Below are 26528 nucleotides of genomic sequence, written 5' to 3'. Positions count from 1 at the left end.
CCAAAAAATTCACTATTTGTGAGCGTTCTGATTTCAGTTAATTGTTTCAATGCAAATGCCAAATTTGTATCTATAATATGAATCTTTCGTCATTTCATTATTTTACTGACCACCTAGCATAGTAAGAGGATTTTGTGAGTTCAGATGATTGTTAACTTCAAAATTTATTGAAATATACAGATTTTTCTGAAGCTGTTCATAACCATTTTTTAGGAATTCATACCTTTTTTAAAATAAAACAATTTTTCATATTTTTATTTGAGTTTTTGCGTTTTTTTTTTTTATTTGGTGTATAAAAACTAGAGTATCCCTTGGTTCTTCAATACATACCATTTAACATTTCATTTTTAAAAAATTTTCCTTATAATCTACTAAATCCACAACACAGGTTTTTTTTTATCGTTTTAACAATATAAAATACAATTTTTTTTAATTAATAATATTTTAAAAAACTCCTCTATACAATCTAACGAGCACGTTTTTATTTTATATAATAGAACTCCAGGCTTCCATATGCCACCATGTCCTTACATATATATAAAAGAGGCTTTAATGAGACTTGACAGAGGAACTCCTCATATACAAGTCATCTTTCCAAACCTTCATTTCATTTTTTGTTTGGATTTTTTTTAAATTGTTTTTTTTTTTTTTTTCTTAAAAAATACACTCACTTACAACTTACTACATATAATATACATATTATAAAACCTTAAACATTAACTTTTTGGAATAAGTCTTATGCACACACACATTAATTAAAATAAATGTAAAAAGAAATTAACACAACTAATTTACATCTATCAATAGTGTTAAATAAAATTAAGTAATTTTTGTATTCCTCGTTTGGCACCACTGTGTTTTTTTTTTTTTGCTCAGCTCAGCTCAAACATTTAAGGCCTGCTTATCTGTGCTTATGCTTGTACTCGTGCTCTTAGCTAGATCGTTAATATTAAGTTTAGCTTTCAAGCAACTTTCATTGCTCCTATTGTAAGTGGTGTTATTGTGATTGCAATTGTTGTTGTTTAAGTCATCTCCAGAGACTTGTTGTTGATTGAGTTTACCCAATTCATCGATCATAATTTTATTGATACGATTCTTTTCGACAATGTACTTTCTTAGACCATTGCTGTCCAATGTTGTGCCTTCATCATCGATGTCTCCATTAGCTTTATTGGCCATAGCTGCTTCACCATAAGATTCATGACTTCCATCACCTGTACGTTGGACACGACTGCGTAAAATTTTGTCACTAACGGTCTTGCGATCGTAAACGGCACCCTTGCTGGCAAAGAAGTCGATAACTTTGGTGGTAACGTTGAAGGGCATACCCAATTCAGCGGTACGATAGTCCCATGGGAAGGTGTGATGATAGTTGTGCCATCCTTCACCACCAGCAATGATAGATACGAAAACAGTCTCAACAGAAAGAATGTTTCTAAAAAAGGGAAAAGCTTTAGTTAGAAAGGGTCCTTGGAAACGGTTTAGTTTAAAAGGACTTACTTGTCATAGGGTTTGTTTCCGAACATGTGAGCGAGACTGTTAACCGACCATGTTGTATTTAGCTGAATTACGTAACGAGCAAAGTAAGTAGCGAAGAGTGACACCAAAACGGTTTCGTTCCAAAGTAAGCAGGGAATAGCAGTTGGCAATACTAATGTGAAGATTGTGTAAAGGATCTTGTAGTGTCTGAAATAAAAAAAAAAAAAAAAAATATATAAATAAAATTAATTGGCCAAAAAACTTATACAAAATTCAAGTTGACGACTAAAAGTCTGAGGGAACTTAAAACAACAGGTTAAACATATTTAAATATTTGTTTGTTAAACATAACTTATTTATATAACCATAAAATAAATTTAGATTTAAAAGATATTCACCAACAAAAAAATTCAATCTTGTATCCAAGCTTTTTTTTTTCTAACTTTAATCCAACCAAATCCTAATAAGAATATTTTAATAAAAATGAATTTCGCAACAAAATTAAACAGGATCTTATGTGTTAATTGAGTTTTTTTTTTTTAATTAAAAATTCATAAATTTTAGCTTATAACCTAGACAACCAAAAAAAGAACCATATTCCAACATTAGAATAATTTTTACACGCGACGAAATATTTCGTGTGTGCTAATTAATTTTATTATGATCATAAAATAAATTCAAATTAAAAAGTTAAATATAAAACAAAAAAAATACAAAAAAATCCAGCTTGACAAGAAGTTTTTTTTTTCATAAAGCCATGGCCATGGGCGTTCTTAAGACAAGAATAAAAATACATAGTTGACATTGAGATAGGGCGGGATATCTACAGAAAAAAGTTGACATGGTAACAATGGGGTTGTTTGGCATAGACGCTTTAAAGATGGAGATTTTATATTTGGTTTGAATTTGCGACTTAAAACATTATAATAACTCAATCCCTGTAATTGCAACTGTCAAGTAATGTGCACGTGTAATGTATAATGTCCTTGGCAATGGATTCTGCACAAAATCATTCAAGATAGCAGTATCAAAATAAAAACTAGAAATTTAGATAGATAGAAATTTAGACAGACAGGCCTTGAAATTCCGATCTTTTACAAAAGTAAAGACATGAATGCTTTAGGAGATTCTATTTCAATAGCGGCAATTATGGTGTTTATGTTACATGAAAACAAAAAAAAGTCAGGAAAAGCCCTAAAAAATTTGTCTTCCTCCGGGGTTTCAAACTCAAGTCTTATAAATTCTTATTCTTAAATCCGTGGAACACTTCCGTTTTGTAACGCCCAAAGAAGACGCAGAAGTTTGATTCTTAGGTTTTATATCTCTCGATAACCCAAAGGTTTGATTTTTAAAGAACTAAAACAAACTTGCGGCGAAGCTGCGACAAGATGTACTGATAGATGTATTAGATGTAACGCGGTAACGCAACGGTATCGTGGAAGCCTGCAATTCTTATAAAATATGTGTGCATATTTAATAATAGGACTTCAGATATATGTATGCGCCCTTTAAGCAGCAAATTTTTGGAGACTTTTTTGTAGGTATAATTTGTTGTCTGTTTCATTTGAAAACTTTCAAAAAAGAAATTTATATCTTTTTCTGGTCTACCATGAGTGAGTTTATGTAACGCATTTCGTTACTCAATTTAATTTTTTTAGTTAAGCCATAGATAGAGGCGCACATTTCAATAGCTATCTTGTTTATCAGTTAAAAAGTGGTCTAGTTGCAAACTTTGAAATGGAAATTTTGGGGGTGAATTCATGTAACGCACTTTCGTTACTCAGATTAGTGTAAGTTCAGTCGCCATACAGGAGTAAATTCCACTTTTGCTTTCTAGTTTATCAGTTTTAAAATAATGGTCTAGTCAAAAACCTAAAAATTGAAAATAGAAAATAAAAAATCTAGGCTCAAAAGTTCTAAAATTTTACGTAACCGTACCGCTTATCTAAATGAAAGAAGTCTTAAGGCCAGTTTCACTCTCAATAAATAGACACTCAAGTAGGTGCTTGATATTGGTACTACGAAGGGACAACGATTGGTGAGCATAAACTCTCAAAGAAGTTCTTTGTTTGTGTATATTTAATCTGCAAGAATGGAGGGGTCCTACAAATTTCTGCCAGTCAAAACGACTATTGTGAAATGCACTTATTCAAAGATACAATTGAAGATTTGTCAATAACACGTAAGAGGCTGTAACTTTGAAAAAAAAAAAATGTCTAAATGGTGAAGACTTCGCACTAACCATTACGCCACGTGGCGCTACACTAAACTTAAGTATTCACTGTGAAACTGACCCTTACTTACTTTTATTATAATATTCTTGCCTTACTTGTTTTCATCTTGAGAAACGTAATAAACCTACTTTTATCTGAATCAATGAACCCTTACTTTCTCTATAACATTTCTTATAGAATGGAAATGGCGCCCAACGTGAGCCACTTTCAACATTAATATTGTTAAATTTTTGTTTGGTCAAAATTTTTCTGTCACCATTTCCATATATGTTTCATAACAGTTAACAAAAGGTACTTTATAGAAGTTTCTCCTGGAAAAAGAAGAAGATGAAGGAGATCCGTTTAACTTATTCCTACCCTGAATAGAATAAATAAATCCACATGCAACTATAACTCAAAAGATTAATTTTATTCTTCTGGCTAGCAGCATCTAAATACAAAACCAGTTAGCGCACAAGACAATGGCATGATAAGATTTATCCATTCCTATCAAAGCTTTGTCTATCTGCTATCTCCTAAGACAGCTTCCATGAACTAAAAATCCAACTTTACCCTTTTCTTTTTCTTTTCCATTTTTTTTTATCTAATGCATATTCCAAAGAAATTAATGCTAAATTTTGCTGATATAACAATACAAATCACTTCCTGTACGATCATCATCTTTGACAATGAATATCTACCTTCATGGTCATTGGGTCAATGTATCTCATGGATATAATATAGCTGCTAACATTCGCTTAGGGCGGCGAATTAAATTGTTTGATTTCCTTTCTTCACAGCATCAACTCGTGACTGTTTTTTTTTTTTTTTTTGTGATTAAATAAACATAAGATCTTTTTGTATATATTAATTTATTTGAGAGCTTTTATTAAAAGTTAACGTGATTTTAGTTTTTTTTGTTGTATTTATTAGTTCTTTTTTAACATGAGGTCAGCTATAGATTCAAACCACCACATCAGAGACTCTTAATGATGACGAACTGGAATTAACTATAAGAAATTTTTGCATTTCAAGATAGGTTGGTAGGTACCTTGGCATCAACTTTTGAAAAGGAAACAAAAAGTGCAGATTTGATGCGAAATTTTTAAGTTCAAGTTCTTTTTGGTCAGAGTTTATATTTCCGGTAGTTTAAATTTTTTTAAATTTAAATTTTTTGTTGCAATTATGCAAGAAAAAAAAAACAACAAATTTTAGACAATTGCCAGAAGACCAATCAACTAATCAGCATTGAATTTTGTATTAAAAAGAATAATGCAGATTCAAATAATGGTACAATAGAAAGAGATAAATATATATTTAAACAAACAAAAAAATATTGAATATTTATGAAGTTGATATTGAATTGGATGTTATGGTAGATTGGAAGCTGAAGAAGAATTATTATTATTTTTTTTTTGTTAAAAGACACTGACCTTTAGCTTGACATTTAAAACTAGTTTTAACATAAAGAATATAAAAAAATTAATTTTTTTTTTGTTTTTATTAAATAGAAGTTTTTGGATATTTTTTTAATTAAAACAAAACATTAATTTTGGGGGAATACCTCAAGGAAAAGGGCTTTGGTTCTTTTTCATATGATGATGTATCAGATTAACGGTTTTTCAGAAGGAAGCTGAAAGCTGTTTAAAGGGGAAATACAAGTTGAAATGAAGTAAACGAAACTTACTACCATTTTGATGTAGGTACGAATATAGAAAAGTGCGAAGTTCTATTTGTGCCGCAGTATTAAAATTGGTAAATAAGCCCTGGTTTTACTGTTATTTTATAAGCAAATTCTTAGTATACTCTATCAATTCTTGTTTTTATAGATAAAGAATTAAACTGTCAGTTAACAAAGAGTTATTCCTTAACATTAGTAATATATACCTAAACAAAACATGTTTGAAATTTAAACTTTGATTTATAAGCATCTTATTTCTAAAAGTGTATAAATCATACTTAAATACATTTTTCTCGTATGCGGTAATGTGTATGTTGTTTGGCAGCAATTACGAGTTACGACGCAATTGTTTTTGTAAAGTTTTTGGCAGTGTAAAGTATTTAAAGACAGGTTTAAAAAACATTTTTGTAGTTCTGAAGAGCTATTAACTAGACTTGCTAATTTGAAGAGCCTTAAGAGAATTTTTTTAGTGAAATACAAATCTAAGGTTCATTCACCACTAAATATTGCGTCGAACAGAAGCGGTAAAATATTTAATCCGCATGATAAAGCTTAAATAACCTTTAGCACTGTTAACCCTTTCGGACCCAGCGTTACTCTCATGTAATATATTTTTAAAAATTCGTAAAAAAATATTTCATTAAATATTTTTTTAGGTTTCGATGGCTTAATTTAAAGATAATAAAGCTTTGTTAATGAATTATTACAAAAAGTTAATCAAATATTATACTTTTAATTTTTTTTATCGAAAAAGGGACTGAAATTCATTGAAATATTTTGTTTCTTTTTTTTTGCAAAAAAATTATTTTTTATATATATATATAATAATTTGTATAATAATAATTTTTTAACTATGTAAAACCTAAGGTCTTTTAAATGCATAGGTACTGCAGGGCACTAGTTAGAAGGAATAGAAAGATAGGAAAGAATTTTTTGTTGGTACACTAGGGAAAATTTGTAAGTAGAGGATAACTTATATAAAGGCTGTTAAAAATGTTTTTAAATATGAAGGTTTGGCGCAAAAGTCATCATCTTGTCAGAAATTTCTATAATTTTATCAAAAGGCGCCAAAGGAAAATTCTATTTTGATATACAAAATACATGACACGAATTTCTAGAGAAAGCAGAACATGATCACGTAAACAATGTCCCACGATATACTTTTTTTAAATTCATGATTCTATACTATTAATAGCTAACAAAACTCAAGCTCAGGAGGCCCTCAAATAGAATATCCTTCAAGAATGAGAAGAACTATTCGTGAAGATTCTCACAAAATTGATGGAAAATGTCAGAAATTGGACCAGAAAGATCATCAACTATTTTTTTCCGGTGGAATCACGATAGGTTGTGTTGTTAGATCCTGGAAACTGTGGGCTTTATTTTACTTTTACCAGATTGCTACAAAACTAAAAGCCCCGATTAGATTTGATCGAAATTTCATCCACAATTTTGACTTTTTAACTTTAATGCATTTCAAATATAAATATTGTTTCGTTCTTCAAACGTATTAATCCCAAAGACCAAAATGTATCTAAAATTATGTAAGTTTAAAGCAAAAATTTGCTAAAACGTCAACTGTGTCATTTGCTAAATATTATTATTTATTGTATTATACATAATTTAATTTTAATTCAAGGTTTCAACTTAATTTAATTCTATTTAAAGTTATTGACTTTGGTATTATATAAAATATCATTGATATTATTCTTAAATAACCACAAACTAACCTTCCATATCAAAGCTCTCAAATTAATTCTTCCTAAAAGCTTGTTCTTCTTCTTGCATATATTTTTCTTAAATTTTATTATATATTCAACCACATTAATGTTCATGAATGCAAATAACTTTGCTCATATAATAGAATAGATTTTTTTTTTTTTTTGATGTATGATATTGCAACTATGTATCATGTAGAAAAAAATTATAAATATTTATAATAATTTGAATAACAATACTATACACAAATACACACACAAACACCTGAAACACCTGAACGATCTCATCATCCAAAAATGTAGGCAAATGTTCGCCAAATTAAATTTCCTGTTCTCCATCCATGTAACTATTATTGACGCACAAATCTATCTTAAAAAAAAAAATCAATTGAACTATCTAAAAAAAGACAAACAGACAGCAAGTACTTCGTGTTGAGAATGATAATTAAAATTGTTGCTAACTAATATTCAACAAATAAAAACAAACTTTTTCTCTTCAAATCATAAAAGGAATTCCCCTTGAGGCTTAATTCGGAAACCTTAAATTACTTTGACTATGTCGGCTTCTTCCTATAAACACTTTATTCAAAATTAAACAAAAACAAACGTCACTATCTTTAATTACGTGCCGAAAGTCATTCAATCCATTCATGATAAGTTCTATATAGGCGTAGTCCAAGCTTATAAATGATTCACCGAGTAGATCACACGATCATTTATTATTTAAAAAAAAACCTACCCCACAAGACTTAATTATTCAAAATTTTATATATTCTTCGAACCTACCTTGATCTGACTAACTTAACTAGTTTGAAAAAGGATCTTTTATATTTTTTTTTAGAAGAAAGCTTACGCATGCGCCATCAAAGTGCTCGTGTGGCCAAACTTATAACTTAGATACCTAACCACTAACCAGTTTAAAGGTTTTTTGCATAAAAATTCAAAAAACTTTTCTAATCAGCACGTGTTATTGAAAGATCAATAAAATTAGTATCAAAACTTATTAATAAAATATGAGGATAAACAAAAAAAAAAATTCAGAAACACACCTCTTTTGGAACATGATCCATGGATCGGCTTCCAAGTCGGACATATCAATCTTTTTGCCATATTCCTTAACCTGTAAAAAAAATTACAACATTTTAGAATTCTTCTTAGAATAAGTTTATAAAAAATACAAACCTTTGGATGTTTCTTAGACATAAGCCATCCAACATGAGAAAAGAAGAAACCTCTAGTAGCATTATGTGGATCAGCATCGGTGTCTGAATACTTGTGATGTTGTCTGTGATCTCTCACCCAAACATACAAACAATTCTGTAAAGAAATAGAAAAATGTTAACATGCCAAAAATTTCTTAGCATAGGTCCAAAAACAAAACTTTACTACTTACCTGACCAGCCATTGTGTGCATGAGTAATAGGGTAACCCTTAACCATGTTTTCGCTTTATAAGCACGATGAGAGAATAATCTGTGAGCACCCATTGTAATACCCATTCCACTGAAGAAACTGAATATTACAACTATTATAAGAAAGAAAAAGAAAAGGAGAGAAACACAAAAAAAAATGTTTGTTTTAGTTAACTGGAAGATTTTTCAATCATTTCATAAATATTTAAATTTTTAGGGCCATTTAAAGTTCACAAAAAAGTTCCAGTTTAAGTTTCAAATTTAAGCTTGAATATATTTATAGCTTATTGGACTAAAAAGAAGAGGTAAGGTCAAAAATTGAAAAGAGTATTTGTAAATAAACAATGCAATGTGGATTTAATTGCATTATATTTCATTTGGAACCAGTTGAGGTGAGATTAGGTCTTTTACAATAATGGAACCCAAATAGGTATACACTATTTGATTTTGTTTTTATTTATAAACTTTTAAGATGTTTCAAAAAATCAAATTTTCCTTAAAAAAGTGGCGCCCAACGCATTGGGTTTCCACCTGAGAAAGTTGACCAAGCTCTTCAAAAAGTTAGCAATAAGATTGGTAAATGTTGTATGTTCTAAAACTTAAATTGAAAAATGATTGTTTAAAAGTATCTTGCAAACTAATCTGTGAGAACTGACCGTGACTTTAAAATTGAAACTGATACCAGTCGAGGTTAATAATAGGATACGAATGAGGTTAAGGCCAATTTGAGAAAAAACAGGACCGAACTGAATGAAAGTGAATGAGGCTAACAGATCCATAGACAATTCATTATTTTTGTTACCTTCTTTTTGTGTTAAAAAAAAAAAAAAATTGCCATAGCGTCTAACACAATTTAACAATTAGTGGATAAAAATTATGTTTTGCGAACAATCATCATAAGAAAATTTGACGTCCTTGGGAGCGTTCAGGAAGTAACGCACATCAGGTACTTCAGGCCTGCGTTAGTACAATTTCAAATGATACAAGAGCTTGCGGACACCGCCAATCGCTGACTGTAGAATGCCGATCCATTCTATAAGAGTCAATAAGTGTGTTCATGTCGGAACTAATATTCGCAAATTTTTAGTCAAATGTTTGATTGTGTTCGCTTTTTCACCTTAAATTTTAATTTTTCTTTCACACAGCCAATATTTACCTACTGGTTGGAATTTAATATGTAAATTATTCCACTGCGACATATTCATCGAAGGTTCTTTTTTCAGGTATTAAGAAATAACTCATAAAATCAATAAAAGAAGTATCTCAGAACATACATACTATAATATCCTTAAATTCTTATCCTTTAGTTCTTTACGTTTATATTTCTGCTTTAATACTCTTGAGGGATTTTTTGCATCCCATTTAAATTCAAGAGAAACTATAAACCTGTGTGAATCAAAGCAGTTCATGAAACATTACAGAATTCTTGTCAGTTTTTACTTAAAGTAAATCACTTTTCCTTGCGGACAGACAAAAAAAAATAAAAATAAATATTAAAGAAATAAAAAAATAACGCAGTCATGCAAGCAGTTCATAAAATTTATTTATAAAACTTAATACTACTAAAGCTAACTTAGTTTTAGGTAGCATTAGAGAAAAATTAATTTATCTGACCCAAACTATAGTCCCTAAGCTTTTATCCACTTGACTGATTTTGGTAAAATAAAATCCATTAGCTATTTGAAGCATGAAACGAATATTAACAAAAACACTAATCTCTAATGCAGCTTGTTTGTTTAAAGGTTTAGGTACATTAAAAAGTGTAGGTTGTTTAAATCATTCAAATATTAAATAAGTGTAAAGTGTATTCAAGTGAATGAAAGTTGCTACAGAGATAAAAATTATTGGCTTGAATAGTTCTCTGTTTTGAAACTTAGATTTGAAAGATTTCATTTACAAATTTAAATCTCCTGTTTTAAAATGTACGGTTTTCAATTTAAACTGAAGTGAAAACGTACACACTAACTGAAAGTGCATCCCCGCTATCCCTTTGCTAAAACAACGATTTCTCGAGTATTTTTAATTGAACGGCGAATTGCTTTCAGCTTTTTTCGCTAATGACTCTAACAATGTACTACAAATATTATAAAAAGTAATTCTCTTAATAAATAGCAATCATTTAAGACCAAAAACTCCTAAATTAATGGAGTAGTTCATAATGAACTAAGTCCAAACTGAGCTAACTCCAAAATTTATCAAAAATTTGGTGGCGGGAGGTAGTTTATTTATGAAAAGTGTTATGGCTTAGGTTTTAAAGTCGGGATAGTGGCATTTAGGTGGCACTTTAGTCTTATTTAAGTGGCCAAAATTGGAAACTTAAGTCAAAAATCCGTTTAAATAATAAGAATTGCCTTAGCGTCCTTAAATTTAAGTTTTCACTTATAACTGGTCCAAAATTTTTAAATATCAAACAAAATAAATACTTACAATAAACCATTGTTGCAAATTTAGCATAACCAAATCCCATCATAGCTAATCCAATAAATCCCAATATATGTAATACTAAGAAACCAATTGCATTGCCCCAAACAATGTCTCTTTTAAAATTCATATCAGTTCCGATATCTTGATGGGCATTATCATGCATTGCCTCTTCTTTAATATTAATTTGATCAATAAATTTATTTTCTGTTACGGTGGGGGCGGGTTTATTTTGTTGTTGACGTGTTGAACTGTCATCTAAGACATTTCCATTTGCTAAATTTTCACAATGTGTTTTATTTTCTTCTTTGGTATACATTGATGACGTAGAGGTGGATTTCTTTTCTATAATTTCTTCATTTTCTCTCTCCCTCTTTCGGTGAACAAGAATTGTTTCAGTTTCAGGACTCATCTTTGTTTTTTTAATTTATTCTGTAAATATATAAAAAATTATAAAAAAATTAGTAAAATGCATATAGTAATTAATTGTCTATGGTTAAAACTTTTAAATAGGACACAAAAGGTAATAGAATGTTTGCGAAAGATAATAACTATATTTTTTTTTTTTATGAATGGCCTCGTGCTCCAAACCTATTGAAAAACTTTTGTTGCACATCTCAAGAAATGCATTGTGGTGTGTGCGAGGTAATTAAATTGTAGCCATAGGTACTACTCGGTCTTGCAACAATACCACACGAGTTCAGGACCGAGTTATGTGTCACTTTGGACAATAGTTTCGGAAGTATGGTTGTAATTTTCAAAATTTCTTCTATAATGATGGTATAGTTGTGATGTAAGGTAATTTTTGACATTTCTTTGACATTAAATTCTATTTTGAATAACTTATTTGAGTGAACTTTAGCTGACTTAGGTAATTTAAAAAAAAACAGTTATTTTTCTGAAAAGGCTAATAAAGTCTGGTTTAATTCCGATTTAGCTCAAAGTTAAGCAGTGTTGAACAAAATGACCAACTGAATAATTTACAACTCAACCTCTTGTACTATATAACCAATCAATGATAATTTAAAAAAGTCGTTAAATGCACAAAAAAAGACACTAACAATAAAATACAACACAAAAAAAAGTAGAAACAAAAATAAGTGCTGGGAAGTAATTACCAATAGAGTTAGACCGCTGTTTAGCTAAAAAAGAGATAAATATTTTTGTTTGACAAATAGTTAATTTGTTTCTCAGCTCCAAATAAAACTTTTTGTCACTTCAACTTAAAATAAACAAAAAAAAAAAACATAAAAAGATGATTGGATTTCTTCATTTCAAAGACCTTAGAATTTATCAGAAGAACTTTGTTGAAAAAACCTTGTAATAAGTAACAGATAGTATAGTTTAAAAGTAAACATGAAGGTTTTGACACCTTAAAAACAAAACTATGTATTTTTTTTTTCGAGGTTACACAAGTCTAAGTTCATGCAAATAATGCACCTCTATGGACCTCAACATGTACCCAAAAGATGTAATGGCAGAAAAGTTAAGCCGCAAAGTACTAAAATTAGTTAAAAATTTTGCAAGAAACCAAATTACGCTATAGGTGAATGCTATCCATTAAGTTATTATGGGGCTTGTAAGTCGTCGGTCGCAGAGATATTTCAACAAGATGAATAATTGCCCTTTTGATTTGTTATGATGGAGATGTCTATTTTTATTTTTATTTTTATTTTTTTGTTAACATCTTGACAATTGAAAATTAAGTGCCAAATAGAGGTGTTATGTAAGATGTCATTTTTTGAGTAACGAGTAGCTATAAAAATATATTTTTTTGTGGCATGTTAATAATGATTTGGGTTTGATAATGAACAAAGGTGTTAGAAAGATTGCAATTCTATAATTACAAAGATTTTGAGTTGTGAAAATGTAACTAAAATCACGATTGAGCTACTTGACTTGAGTAAAATATTTTTATTATTTGTAGTTAGTTAAGAATTGATACTAAAAAGGTGTTAAAAAAATTTGAAAAGTCTTGATTACCACCACTTTAATATTGGAATAGTAAGAACCTCACCTAAAGAAATTTTGATTTATAAATAAGTAAATATTTGAAACATATTTCGATATTGTTTAAACTTGGAGTAAATAGAATAGGACTAAAATGACTACCTTGTGGAATACTTGAGGAATCCATGAAAGTGAAAAAGAATCTTGATTTGAAGGGAACAAGAGTTTTCGAAAAAAGAAAGAAAGAAAGAAAAAAAGAAAGAAGGAAAACAATTTTAAAGTCTTTTAAAAAATGAGAACATGCTGTTAAAAAAATCACAATTACGTTAAAAACGATTTTTTTTGTATTTAAAATAGATTTATATTTTTTTAATTGAACGACCAAATTATGTCAGCGTTTTTTCTTGCTAATAAGTCAACAATTTTCAATTAAAACTATAAAAAGTATTTCTCTAAACCAATAGTAGCATTTTAAGACCAAAAACTTGTTAATTATGAGTTTAATTTTATACTTCCAAATGTATGAATCCAACCAAAGATTTGGTGGGATTCAGCTAAAAATGTGTAAAATAAGAAATTATTTTCAAAACTCAAAGAAAATGATTTTCCAAATTCAAGGAATTCTGACCAAAATAATTAAAATTAAAGCTGCAAATACGAGTTTTTTTTAAATAAATTATTAATTTTTACTGCACGTTTTTTTTTTTCTAAAGTTCATTGCCTGAATTATTTATCTTAATTCAATAAGCCACAAAAAAACTACATTACGACCTTCATAATTTTCAAAATTATGAAAATCTAAAAATATCAAAAAAAATTATTTCCTTGTTACGAACTCTCGAACGAGTAAAATTAGAATTTGAATGTGTCACTAAAAGGGATTTTTAATGTGGTTGTCCTTGTAATATCTTAATATTCTTATTCAAGGTCATTTATATGACATCACAAAATTTTGAATAAATCAATTAATTTTTGTTTATACCTACAATTTTCCAGTAATTCAAAAAAATATTCAAAGGTTATCAAACTGTTAAATTAAATATTCATTCACTGGGTCACACACGTGGGTTGGATTGTATTTATTATATTTGTGTGTATAAAAATAGATATATTCAAATTTTCTAATGTGGATAAAAATATAAACAAAATTTTTAAATACAAAATTATTAAAAACAAAATAAACCAAGAATTGAAAGGTTTATTTATTTTGTTTTGTTTTATTTTATATTAGCTTTTTAAATGTGAAAAAAAACAACAAAATGATCGAATACGGGAAATTTTTTAAAATAAGAAATTCAATATAATTGAAAACTCTTTTTCTTGTAGGTACCTACATATTAATAAACACTAAATAGCAAGGAGTTAACACTGAAATACAGGGCAAGTTTAATATTTGAGACGCAGATTGTTGTTTATTAAAATCAAAATACAATTAATCTTGTCTAACAGATTTTACTTTATGCCTGAAAGATCAAGAGGTTTTGAAATAGAAACTGCATTGTACTAGTTCTAGAAGGACTAAAAAGATTGGAAAAAATTTATATTTTTGGTTCATTTTACTTCTTTAAATTTGTACTAGATTTTTTTTTATAAAATAACAAAGTTTTCACTTTCTGCACTCAAAGTGACAGTATTTGTATTCAACATATTCAAACGTGGATTGGTAGTAAAATCTAAATTCTATGCCAGGTATACCAATAGAACAGTTTAAAAATAGCTTTACAAGGAGGTAAACCAAATTTGAGAAATTTTATTGCCAACACGAGTACTTTTTCAACTGCACATGTTTAGAATTAGTAATTGATTATGCTCATAAAATCACAGAACCGACATGGTAAACGCGTGCGACCTATTTGATCAACTCCCAAAGTCAAACAGTTATTGACTTGCATTTGTGTTAAATAATTTTGTCAAACTTTTTTTTTTAGGTTATTGAACTTCATACATAAATTTAAGTCGAGTCAATATGAAAAATCAAATTTCCCTTTAACCAAAAACTTTTCCATAATCAAAACGATTGGTTCAAGTTTGAAGATTTTTTTTGTAATCACAATTTTCAAATCAACTTATGCAAACTAAACCTGAATATGTTTCACGTCAATAAAAATAGTTTGTTGCAATATTTTATCGACTATAGTTTTGTAGGTCTGGTTCAATGATGAACTTTATGTCGATTAGTGAAGTGAATCACTGAGCTAATTATAGTTGAAGTGTGCGTTAAAGCAACCCATCACTTGCGTTAAAGCCTGTTTTTACTAGGGCTAATCTCATATAAAATTGTTAGTTTGTATGAGAAACTATTTTAATTCAAAGCTTATTTTGTAAACATTGAAAACATCTCATTTGCCTTAGTTGAAACATGCTATTAGTCATGTTCTCTTATTGAACTTTTACATTTTTGCTTGATTACTCTGTGGAAATTTATACAATTACATCGATTGGGCGTTAGAAAGTATAAAAATAAGAACAAATAAATACAAATATAATAAAAGGAATTATTACTCTCCAATATCCTCTGAAAAGTCAACATTTGAGCACTTTTTGAAGTAAAATATTTTTTTCCCCGAGACTATTATTGCTTCCATTTTTTAAATTAGAAAATAAAACTGCATACCTACTTTTTTGGAGCTCAATTTCGTTTAAAGAGTTTTTTTTTTCATTTAAGAACGGATGTTTGGGCGGGTCGAAATTCTGGCTTTAAAATTCTGCTTTTTTTTTAAATGAAAATTCAGTTTTTCAAAATTCTGTTTTTTTTTTCTATTCTCTCTTTCAAAATTCTACTTTTCAAAATTCTGCCAGCATACATATGTATGTTTTAACAAAACAGAATTTTTAAAAGCAGAATTTTGAAAACAGAATTTTTATGTTTTGTTTTAAATTTTTTTTTTTAATTTTCATATGCATTTACCAAATCTGTATAAAAAAGAATTTTTGTAATTTGAATTCTAATAGCAAGTAGGTACGTGCGACCAAGTAGTGCATTTTTTTTTTGGTTTGCAAAACGCTCAAGTATACCCCAAGAGCAATAATGGTATAAGCGAAGGGCTATGGCGCCAAAAGTCTGGAAACATATTTTTCTGGGCTACTTCCCTTTTGCTAGGAATTGATAAAGCATACCTATAAAAGTATCATTGTCATGAAAAAGTGCATTTTTGCTTAGCAGTCTATACTTGGCGGTAAATTGTAGAACCCTTTCAATTTTTAGTTACATGAAATGAAGAATGTTTGAGAGGTGTTAGATTTAAGGTCTTGCTCCTTCATGTTGTACCACACATTTATTATTTACTACAATGCTAAAAAAACAGATCTTAAGCAGAATGGCTAAGTTTTTTCTAAACTCTTCAATGGCAATGAGAGTTACGTTTAAAGAAGTAGAGAACATTCTAGAATTTTTCGCGAAACAAGAGAATATGGAACTGACCAAAAAATCACATGCTTTCTAGAAGCACTCACTAATTTAAAAAACGTAGCTGAGCGAATTTAGTCATTTTTAGAGAATAAACCATAATGAACTCATGCGTGCAGAACTTCCTGTCACACTTTAAATTTTTGTTTTCCATTCATCATTTTATTAAGTGAAAATTAGATTCATTCTGAAACACTTCTTGCATCCATGTATTTTTCATTCAATTCTGAGAAATTTATAGGTGAGATGCGGTTTAGAGTGCGAGGCGGCGGCGTATGCTTAACGAATGTTGAACAAACCATGCAAATGCGCATTATAGGAAGTTTTATGGGATTGGATGTTTTCGCTCATGCCATTTTGACATTAGTCCAACTATGAATTTAAAACTTGCTGCCATTGCGAGAAATGCTTATTCATCTTGTGTTAAATATTTCACCTGACATATACAATTGACGGACTGAAACTTTTACTAGCGTATTTCTCAGGTTCCAGGACATGAAGAATGATAACGGTAATTTCTTAATGACAAACTACCCTTCCGTTCCTCGTTTAGTTTATATGGACTAGTTGTTATAAAAGGCGTATCTGTTTAAAATAACAAGTTCTCCAACGGAGAGAGTTTAAAAATAATCGAAATTCTTTATCGTTATTCGACTCTGTGTTAATTTCCTTCGGATAAATAGATAGTCTGTGGAAAAAATTAACTAAATTTTCGTTGCTGATGATTACCGGTACCATTTAGTCTACGACTTGATCGCCAGAATGGTTCTGCGGTTCAAGCGTCTTTCGCAAACGTTCAAAAAAGCTGATGTTATTGGAAGTGTTGTCAAGAATTGAGCATCGCTGATTAAAGATTTTCATATCCTGAGCGGAATCAGTTAGAATTTTTTTTAGTTCTGTTCGATTATTTTATTTAAGAGTTATCATAAATAATATTTTCGAAATTTTATGATTTTAAAAAGTTTTGAATTTATTAAAAAATTACGTTTTTTTATTGAAAAAAAAACTTGATTATTTCGCAAGTTATTTCAATATTGCGTAATCTCTTACAGTCAAAATATTCTATTAATTACAATTTTAAAAGACATCTCATTATAAAACAAATTAAAATTTTCTATTTTGCATTCAATCTATTAAACGTGTGATTTAACCACAATATTAGAATTAGAATTAATTGTCAACCAAAAATCTCAACAAGTTTTAATTCAGATTCAGATCAGAAAATTCATATTAACAAAACAAAAAAATACAGCAATAAATATTTGTATTTAATTTTATTGTGTCGTCAACGTTCAAAATCAAAATTAAAATCAAAATAAAAAAAAAACCTGCTATAATTTTTTGGACAGAATTAAAAAAAAAAAACGTCACTTAATACACTTGATCTCTTATCTCAGGCACACTTATCATTTTAAATTACATAATTTGAAGATTTTTGTTCTCATTTCATACATAAATTAAATGTTTTATGGTTTTATTGGATGTTTTTTTTTTTTTTTTGTTTAAATTTTATTGTCAGATATTATCACCTGGCTGAGTTTTATATATAAAAAAAAAAACTAATCTCCAGGCACTTCTACTTGTTATGCCCGTCGCATGATCTTTAAATTTATTTTTTATTCACATTTTTTTTTTTTTTATTTTGGTTAAGGAATTGTGGAAGTTTAAAGTAGTTTTGGTGGTTTTTTAATTATCAATTATATTCAAATTGAATGGAAGTTTTAGATAAATTTTTTTTTGTTTGTTGGTAGGTTTTGTATAACAATTAAATGATTGAGAGGAATTTGCAAAGATATATCAATAAAAAAAAACGTTAGCTTTTGAAAGGCGGAAACATTGAAATTAAAAAAAAAATGTGAATAATCAATTAGCTTTATTTGGTTCTAAATTTTAAGGAGCTTTTATCAAGGTTGATGAAATATTTGTTGGTAGTTTGTTCTTTCACTTTTTTTTTTTATTTTAATCATTTGAATGTAGCATATTTTTATAAATTATGTATTAGGTATAAATTAAAAAATAAAGGATCTTAAACTGTCGACTTTTTGAGACAATATATCCAATTGAAATTCTTATTGGATACTAGTTTGACGTCATTGGGATGCCAAATTCTTGTATGTACGCGCCCATTTTCGAATCAATTTAATGATTTTCAACACGTTTGAGTATCTTTTATTTTTTAATGCTCCTTGAATATGAAGTGTTGAGTTGGCTGATAAATAATGGTCGGGTTGAATATTTAAATCCACAAGCTTTAAATATAAAAGAAAAAAAAAATTAAATAAAAGAAAGCTCCCATGACCACTATTCTTAACCAACTCGACGAGACTTCCATCGCAGATGATTTATTCTTTAAGATATTTATTCACCTTTTACATACCATCACGATTAAAATTAAGTTTGAAAAATCGAAAAGGAATAGGAATATCTTTTCAAACTTCTTTGGCGCGTTAGTTTCATGATTAAAAGATATTTATTTTTTTTTTTCTTGAAACGCGTTTGTTTAGTAAAACAGAATTATTTAAATTTATATAAAAATACCGGTCGGTATATCTGAATTTATATGACCCAGGTGACCATGGAAGATCTCTCATCGAATTTATTTTTGGTGGAAAATTAAAAAAAAAAGAAGTGTGTTTTGTTTTTTTTTTTTTTTAATTTTTTTTTGTTAGAAAAGTTGAATGTATTTTGAATGAATTGTTTAAGGAAATAAATTTTAAGAAATTATTATAATTTTATTGGCAAAAAATAGAAAAAAAATTTATGTTTGAAAGGAATTCTAGGAATTTTTTTTCTACCCCGAGTTTAGCGCGTGGATATTAACTTGTTAGATATTTAAATTCGATGAGAAGGTATACCTAAGAAAATTAAAAAAATGTTGTTAAGCTAGTTATTGTAAAATATTTACACCTTTCCTCTTGACTTTGTTTTAATGTATAGTTCATATTGAAAACTATGTTTTCAACATATTTAACTAGTAAAAACATAAATTATGAAAAAATATAACTGTAAGACTGTAAGCCATATTTAACATTCGTGAAGTTAGGTCATAGAAATATTCTCAATACTTAATAATGTTTGTTGTTAAATATATATTTTGATTAACTATCTTTTTAAAGCCTTACGTTGTGGAAAATTTCAAGCTTCGATAGTAAGATCGAAAGTGCCTATATACCAAAGTATTGTTGATTTTTAAGTTAGTTAATGATTTACTTTTTACAATGAAATTTTTAAATAAATAAATGTCAGCAAAATCATTTTATATTTGTTTTCGTTGTGACATAATTATTTTCATGTAGCCGGCATTTTTGATACATAGTCAAATGTAAACAAAGCTTTATTGTCGACCTAGGCTAGTCTCAAAAAGCGAAAGGGCCATATTATTCCACTATAAGGGGGTTCCCATTAACTAGCTTACCAGATAAACCTGTCGTTTCACAATCGTCAGACAACTTTCATAAAAAAACTTATTTTTAAAATAATTTGAAATTTTTGGTTTTGGTTCTTGTTCTGTGAAATACCGGACAGACATATGTTTAAATTGCGTAACATGTACGCCGCCAGATCACCAAAATATCAGTTTTGTTTTTTAAACCATCCGATTAAACGAACAGACCGTGCGTCGCGACAGATTTTGGACACGCCTAAGGCAATTTTGGCCCACTGTTCGTCGTTGTGTTCATATATTATCCAAATTGGGGTCCTAAACGAATGCTAAGTACCATCATTTCTAGCAAGAAATTTGCCAAAAATTGATGAATTGTCTCATCAATTTTGTGAATGGAGAGTTCAGCAAGAAAATATTTCCCATGAAAATATTGAGAAAGTAATAATTAAGTAAAACAAGTTGGTACTTAAAAAGTAAAATGATCGATACTGGAAAAGTTAAGAAAAATTCAAGACCTAAATGCCACGGTACTGACACTGTAATAAAATCATGTTTATCATATTTCTCGATGTGTAGATTAATCGATTGTTTTTAATTTGTCATATCTTTGTCCGTTCTATTTTGACTATGAAATATTTTTATGATTCAACTTATTGAAATCAAAATAAATCTGACCTACAGTAACATTTCGTAGATGAAGTAGCTTGGGAGTAAATAAAGTTTTTATGATTCACTACCACTTTGACTAAGTGAAAAAAATAACGATGTTGGAAAATATTTTAATTTGAAAGAGTTCCGTAAACAAGTTATTATCGATGATTTGTTCCAATAAAATTAATATTAGCCATTTGCTTAAATCAATTGTAAGTCTTAACTTTCTGAAATTGTATCAAAAAGGCAGCTCAAATACCTATGTATTTGATTGATCAGATAACTTCCGCTCTACAATAGGCATGAGCTCGCAAGGGCTTATGTCAAAATGACATGGGCGAGTTAGCGGAAACACACAAGACTCATGGGACTGGCTATAATGCGTTTATGCGTTATTCGTTCAAATTTTGTTCAGTATATTTCAAGACATCTGTAAATTTCTCAGAATAGAATGAAAACAACATGGATGGAAGCAGATAGTTTGATTTTGACAGGTGAGCTCATGCAAGCTCAAGGCTATTATAGTTGGGCTTTAAGTCTGAATGTCATGCCAGTTCCGTTAAAAACTGGTAGCTTTATTAGCTTTATTAGTTTTATTTAGTCTGCAACGCAGTAAATTATTGAACTGAATATTATAACAAAAGTGGTGTTAATATAATTTCACTGTGAAAATAATAATTGGGAATTGGGAATGAGACACGGTACTGACAATCACAAAAATGTCATGGCATAAATGACCAGTAAGTTTTGTTAGAGCTGATTTTCCCTCATAAGTAAGACAATCAGATCAATAATTTCAATAAAATTCTATTGGATGAACTGAGTATTGAAAATTTTATAAACAGATTGGTTGAAACAAAAGAAGAAGAACTTTTTACTGTTTATTTTAAAATTTCATTTTATTCGTTAATGGTTGAAGTTTTTGAGTGCAATCAATATGTATTACATTCGATTTTTTATCTTGAAGCTTTTTATCTTCATGAAGTCTTTTTATACATGAGGTCTTTTTTCAAATCTTGTAGTCTTTTACCTGATTTAAAATCCAGGCCAATATGTTTTAAATCAGTTGAAAGGATTTAAGAGTTGAAAAAGTTCAGCTGCGAAATGTGTAATTGTATTCAAAATCTTCATTTATATTAACGTTTTGTTCAGTAGACAGATTTAAAAGTATAAGTTTTGAAGTTGATGTAGATTGTAGACTGATATTCATTTTAAATGATTTCACCCAAAATTCTAATAAATTTAAACCTTTAATTGATATAAGATATTGAACTTAATCAGAATAAGTATTATAATTACTTTTTACTAATATTTCCTACTGTAAATTAAATTTACGTTTAATTTTAAATTATTTAAACAGTGAATCGATCGATCGAATCGATCAAATACAACAAATATTATTAAAAGGTTAATAAATTTTTCACCACTTCAAGGTCAAAATGTGGTATATTTTAATCTTATAGGAAATGATTTTATTTTATTCATTATTTTTTAATGCTTAGAATTATTCTCATGAATTAAGTTTTGCTAACTTTTTGCATCATATATGCGTGCGTAATTAAACCAGCTTTGTGAGAATAAGAACGAAAAAAAAAACAGACTTTTCGGGTTTAAAAATTGTATTATATTTTAGTTTTTGAAAGGCGTTTTTTTCCAATTTCATCATAGAGAACATTGAACTTTGATATTGAAAATAAAGACAAGAAATATTGGCTATTTTTGAATATGCATAACAAATATGAATTGTTAATTTTGCTACTGATTTTCAATAGAACAATCTAGTCAAAATCTATCAAAAAAAAAAAAATCCATAAAAATAAACTGAAAATTAATGCAGCCAATGAGTGACTCAATTCTGAATACTAAAAATATTTTTTTGTTAGCGGTCAAAACAGTATAAAATTTGTTTAAGTAAAAGTTAAGAACAAAATTTAGAAAAATATTTTTTTAGTGACATTTCTTTTTAAAGTTTCCAACACAATTCTTAGCAAACAAATGGTTTTTAAACAAAAAACACCTTATTCATTTTTCTTTTATTTCAATCTACAGAATTCCTGAACAAAAAAAATTGTAGAATTTTGAAATTTAAACAGAGTAATTTAAAGTTCACCCCGATCCCAAAGGGACAAAAAAAAAAACTTAAATTCGTGTTGAATAAAATACAATAAAATTATATAAACAAATTATGTTAATATAATTAAAATTTTATTTCAACAATTGTGAAATTCACGTCATATCACATGGTAAAAAAAACTAGTTCTATATTTATAATACCCAAACTATCTAATCCGTAAAATATTTTTAAAAGAAATTCCCTAAACTATTAGTCAATTAATTAGTCACCCTATAAATGTTTATTAATTTTTATTCTTTTTTATTCTTTTTTATTCTTAGTAACAAAATAAAAATAAAAAAAAGAACCGAAAACTAGTTAACATTCAAATTTCATTTATAGAATTTAGAAACGAAAAAATCATGTTTCACATTTCTATTTCAATAAATGGATAAAATCTCATTTCACGTGTCATATTATAATTTTTTTTTTTGTATTATAAAACTTTGATTCTAGACCCGTTAGAAGAACTAAATTTATTTTTTTTTTTGCAAAAAAAAAGAAAAAAAATTAAATAATTCACCACTGCTGGCAACATTTATATAAGAAAAACCACTAACAACAGAAAAGAAGAACTTGTTTTTATTGTTTTATTTGAATTTTTTTTCTCGGTTTTGAATAAAATGATATTCAATTTTGATTTTCAAGGAGATATCAGACGCAACGAAAAATTTAAAACAAGACAAGAAAAAACCCCATAACACGGAAACTAACAAAAAAAAACCAAAGAGATTAATCGAAATTAAATTTAATTTTATGAAAAAAAAAACAAAACACATATGGTTGGAAAAGTTTCAGACAAATAACCAAAACAAGAAGTAACAAAAAGGGAGGTCATAATCATTATAAATATTATTTCAACTATTTTTTGTTGTGTAGAAATGAGTGAAAATTGAAAACAACAATTTTGGTTAAATTGTTTGTTGTTGTTAAAAATGATGTGTAATAATGTCTTTTGAAAGACACATCACTTCAGATCCGTCATAATTTCGAAAAAAAGATTTTCGCTTTAAAATAAAATGGAATTGTTGGCAAAAAAAATTAAAAACATGATAATGTCTTTAAATTTATTGAAATATTCTCAAAAACTTAAAAAATTTTATCAAAGTAAAATATAAAGAAAAAAAAAAAACAAACATTTCAAAGATAAAAACAAAAAAGTGGTTAAAAAATCCAACATATTTTTTTTTTAAGTTAAAATTTAAGCAAGTGTGTAAACACAATATGCATGAACGTTTTTGAGAAATAGTATACCAATAATTTATTTTAAAAAGTAGAACATTTAAGAGGCCGTTACTTTGTTGTGAAATTACCATGTTGCCAAGTAAGGAGCAGTTATCTAAGATAGACCATTCCAATAAGTAGGAAAACTTAAAAAAAAAATATTCCAATACTTTTCACCAGGTTTTTGTGCATTGTAACGGGTGTGACACATTAAATTCATTTTAATTTTCATTCATTGAAGTATTTATGTTTTTGATTTTAACTGAATTTATTAAAATATGTGTTCCTTTATGTCTTACAAAAAAGTGTAGAAACCGGGTGTGACATAAGAAAACAACACAATTCGCAACTTCTTATCTTGCTCAACAAGATAGATGGAATTCATTTTATAGTCAATAATTAATACCAAAATACTAAATAAGAAAAACTATAATGTTTTATTTTGTGTCACGCCCGACTATGAAAATGGAAATATCCAAGTCAACACAAATTAATAGCAAAAAAGGAATATCAAATTAAAATTTAAAATACAAAAAAAAATAAAACCCTTGGAAAAGAAAATATTCTTTGTTTTAATGTCATACTTGGAACACAATTCGATTGGATTTCAAAAAATCTTTAATTGATTATAAAAAGAACAATAGGAGTTTTATAGAAGGCTCAAATTGAATTCTGTTTGTATTGAATAATTGGCGAATAGTAAAAAAATAATAATAAGAGTAACGTGTCACACCCGTAACGATACGCAAATCCAATTTAAATGCTATTTTCCTAATAATTTTGTAGGTGTGAATATAGTTTAATAATTTGGAAACAAATGTAGATTGGTTTTATTATTACTAATTCCATCCAAAATTTAATTTAAGTAGGTATATAATTAAAGAACCCTTAATTTTCAAAATTAGGAAAACATTAAAAATGCAAACATTATTTAAGAACAATTATCAGCTTAAAATCATTTATTTCAAAAGGGATACATTCCAAATTAATTAATTTTCCGTTTTAACGAATTTTATTTAGATTAAAAAATTCAAAAATTTAAAAAATAAAACCATTCAATTTATTACAAAAAAAAAAAAAAACAAAAAAAAAAATAAAAATTGAAACTAACTTATAACGCATAGTATTTAAATAAAATTATAAAGTTTTACAAAAACTTCTATACTCACTTTGAAAAATCAAAAGTAAATAAAATATTTCAAAATTAACACAACCGCGTTGATACTAATTTTTTTAAATTTATCCTCGCTAAATTTTTACTCAGCAAGGAAAATTCTATTTAATTTTTTTTTTTTAATTTTAATCCCTTGGATTAATTTTCGATTTATATTTTTTTTAAATTTTATTAAAATCCTCTTCGTGGGGTTACACGTGTATCCTTTTTTTTTTTTTGTTTGTTTAATTTGCACTTGTTTTCTCAAAACACTTCACTTTAATTTATTAAAAATATCCTCCAAATGATCATTTAATTTTTTTTTTAATTAAAAACACAACATCACAAGTATATTGTAAAGTAGATTTAGAATTATAGATAGATTTAAGAATTATTATTGAACCCCTTCAATTCGACATCTATTCGATTTGAACGACAACCGATAACTCGACAGTTTTCTAAAGATCACTTTAGTTTTAAGTCCTGATGGTTTTTAAAATTCAAATTTTATTTGTTTGAAAGAGATAAAAAAAAAAAAACGAAAAAAATTAACTTACACGCAAAACCTAAGGTCTATCTAGATAGATACTTTATGTTGTATGTTGAGATACTTTTTTTTCTGTTTCTATGCCCTCTTGTTGTGACGATGGATAATATTGTCGTAGTGTGCTGCCGTATAGTCTCGTTGTGTGTGCGATTGGCACAGCAAACTCAGATGGAGTATATTTGAAAAAGAATCGATACAAAATGACAAAAAAAAAAAAAACACAGCAACAACACCAATTCACACTATCAAGTAGGTATCTCTATCTATCTATCGCAAAAGTATCTAACAAAAATTCAAATCAACAAAGTATCTCAGCTCAGCATAGAAAATGTGTGTATAAAATTCATCATTAGTATCTTTGTCAGCAACAGCACCATTATCAGCTAAAAGAGTGATAGAGTTAGAGCTGTTTTCAGGGGGGCTTTTGGGAATCACTGCTCTGACTCTCCCTTGTCCCCACTTAATGCGGAAAATAAAAGACTTGAAGCTTTGGAGATGGTTCAAGTTTAAATTTTTATATTTGTTTGTGTTGCGGTATTCAGATGGTTTACCTTCAGATTTGGATACCTATCTATCTATGTTTTAGTCCTCAACCGCGTTTCTTCTTCTTCAATATCTCGATAGCTTGTTTAGGTTGGTATGGTTAGTTACTGGGTCTTAGATACTTTTTTTTTACTGGGCCCCATGATTGTGTGGATAATTTGAAAAAATTAACAAGCGTTATTTCTGTGTGTATTTTTTTGTGAATATAGAATTTCATTAATAAACACACCGGCAATCTAACAATGGGTCGGCCGAAACGGGCTTTTGAAGTGTGATTAGGTCGAACAAACTTTATGCTTGTGCATGCAGGAAATTATTAAAAAGGTACATACTCTGCGGACTCAAAGGTAAAAGACAGCAAGCAAACAAAAAAAAAAAAAATAAAATTGCTAATGGGTTATTGCATCCGATTTAAACATGCGGATGATGAAATATATTAAGTTTTCTTCTAGATGGAAGTTTGTGGTTTTTTGACTTTTTTTTTTTTTTTTGTTAAAAAAATTAAACTCTGCACTTCCAACAGTCCATAGACTTGTTTCTTCTAGTTTGTCTAGTTGTTATTGTTGGTTTTTTTTTTTTTTTTAACAAATTGGCAAATGGTTAGCTTTATTACTGTTGTGCGGTTATAGATTT

General features: G+C 28.2%; 1 protein-coding gene across 2 annotated transcripts; it reads right to left on the bottom strand.

Annotated features, from left to right (window-relative positions):
- Positions 1-268: 268 nt before the first annotated feature.
- On the bottom strand, positions 269-25497 carry LOC129913689 (acyl-CoA Delta-9 desaturase-like). Of its 2 annotated transcripts, none has more exons than XM_055992490.1 (7): positions 25363-25497; positions 10930-11355; positions 8485-8615; positions 8274-8408; positions 8141-8211; positions 1501-1686; positions 269-1435 (listed from the first exon to the last, which is right to left on the bottom strand). In XM_055992490.1, exons 2-7 carry the CDS (start codon positions 11333-11335, stop codon positions 883-885), a joined length of 1482 nt encoding a protein of 493 aa, XP_055848465.1. In that variant the 5' UTR covers positions 11336-11355; positions 25363-25497; the 3' UTR covers positions 269-882. The 2 variants fall into 2 exon arrangements, with proteins under 2 accessions (XP_055848465.1, XP_055848464.1); XM_055992489.1 differs by lacking the exon at positions 25363-25497 and adding an exon at positions 24822-25285.
- Between the last annotated feature and the right edge of the window lie 1031 nt (positions 25498-26528).

Source organism: Episyrphus balteatus, chromosome 3 (genome assembly GCF_945859705.1).
Source record: "Episyrphus balteatus chromosome 3, idEpiBalt1.1, whole genome shotgun sequence".
Taxonomy (NCBI): domain Eukaryota; kingdom Metazoa; phylum Arthropoda; class Insecta; order Diptera; family Syrphidae; genus Episyrphus; species Episyrphus balteatus.
This window is presented reverse-complemented; position numbering and strand designations above follow the sequence as displayed.